This window comes from Emiliania huxleyi (assembly GCF_000372725.1).
Source record: "Emiliania huxleyi CCMP1516 unplaced genomic scaffold EMIHUscaffold_8926, whole genome shotgun sequence".
Lineage (NCBI taxonomy): Eukaryota > Haptophyta > Isochrysidales > Noelaerhabdaceae > Emiliania > Emiliania huxleyi.
Genome location: NW_005195353.1, coordinates 1 through 1217, shown reverse-complemented (window position 1 = coordinate 1217; position 1217 = coordinate 1). Strand labels below are relative to the sequence as shown.

The following is a 1217-nucleotide window of genomic DNA, read 5'->3' as shown; positions in this document are numbered from 1 at the left end:
CGTCACAACTCGCTCGCCCGTGTAGTCGCCATCGAATGAGCCGGCGTTGTTGAGCAGGCCGTCCAGCGATGGGTGGCCTTTCGCAACGTTATCGCCGAGCTTTCGCACGTCCGACATGCTCGAGAGGTCCGCAACGTAGCCGTCGGCGTGGCCGCCCTTGGCCGCGATCGCGTGCACAACGGCGTCCACCTTGGCCGGCGTGCGCCCATGGACCAGCACGTGGTGGCCCTTGGCTGCGAGGTGGTGAGCAGCGGCGAGGCCGAGGCCCGCTGTACCTCCTGTCACCAACGTCGTCGGCATTCTCCTGCTACAATTGCCGCAGTATCTCCTCCTCCTCCTGCTCGGTGTGTGTCCCCCTGCGCGGCCTTCTACCGAGCGTATTTTCTTCCCGATACAAGGCTGTGAACTGCGCACCATAGGAGATAGGACGTATTTTCTTCTCAATAACAAGGCTGTGAAGCCGTCGACCACACCGACTACGGCACAGCCTCTGGCAGCGCCCGGGCTTCGCCCAGCACCACTCGCAACAGCTCTCGCGCGCCGCCGTCTGTCTGTGACGATGCGCAAAACATCAACAACGCTGCTCGCAACATGCGTGTCGCGCACTCATTCATGACTGGTCTCAATGTCCCACCGCCCTGCGCGCGGGCCTTCTAGGCCCGCGGGTAGTCTCCCCCCATCCCCAGGGCCTCCAGGGCTCGCACCTCAACCTCTCTCACAGACCAGCGCACAGCGGTCAGCGCCATAAGGAGGTATTTTCTTCTCAATAACAAGGCTGACAGAGTTCGACACCGAGCAGCTGGCTCCGCGAGACCGAGGCCCCTCGAGGTTCACAGCGGGTCGGCTGGGCCCCCCCCCCATACCACTCTCACAGCACAAAGAAAAACGACGCAATGAGCAGTCGAACCGTATGGCAAGGCCAAGCTGCTCGACTTGAGGGGACGAGGCCAGCATTAGCAGTAGTGTCGCTAGCTAGCGGTGGGATATGCACGCGCCAACGCCCGTCCAGGACGGACGGAGGCGTTAGGACAACGCAACCCTAACCCGTAGCCAAATTGGCACTCGGGCGTGTGCGCGCGTAGACACTACTCCTTGCTGTGTGTCCCTACGGCATATTAAGATGCCGATAAATGCCTCAAGAGCCGAGTGTGGGCCGGAAAGCCCAGCACTCTCTCGCCAGGAAGCATCGCAACACAAAGAGCTACTCGGGTCGGAGC

At 61.8% G+C, this 1217-nt stretch overlaps 1 protein-coding gene across 1 annotated transcript; it reads right to left on the bottom strand.

Moving 5' to 3' along the window:
- Window positions 1–9: 9 nt before the first annotated feature.
- EMIHUDRAFT_259272 (hypothetical protein) lies at window positions 10–300 on the bottom strand (the record flags this gene model as incomplete). The annotated part of the gene is made up of 1 exon (XM_005757918.1): window positions 10–300. A coding segment is annotated over one exon (291 nt), but the record flags the coding sequence as incomplete, so codon positions are not given.
- Window positions 301–1217: the final 917 nt, after the last annotated feature.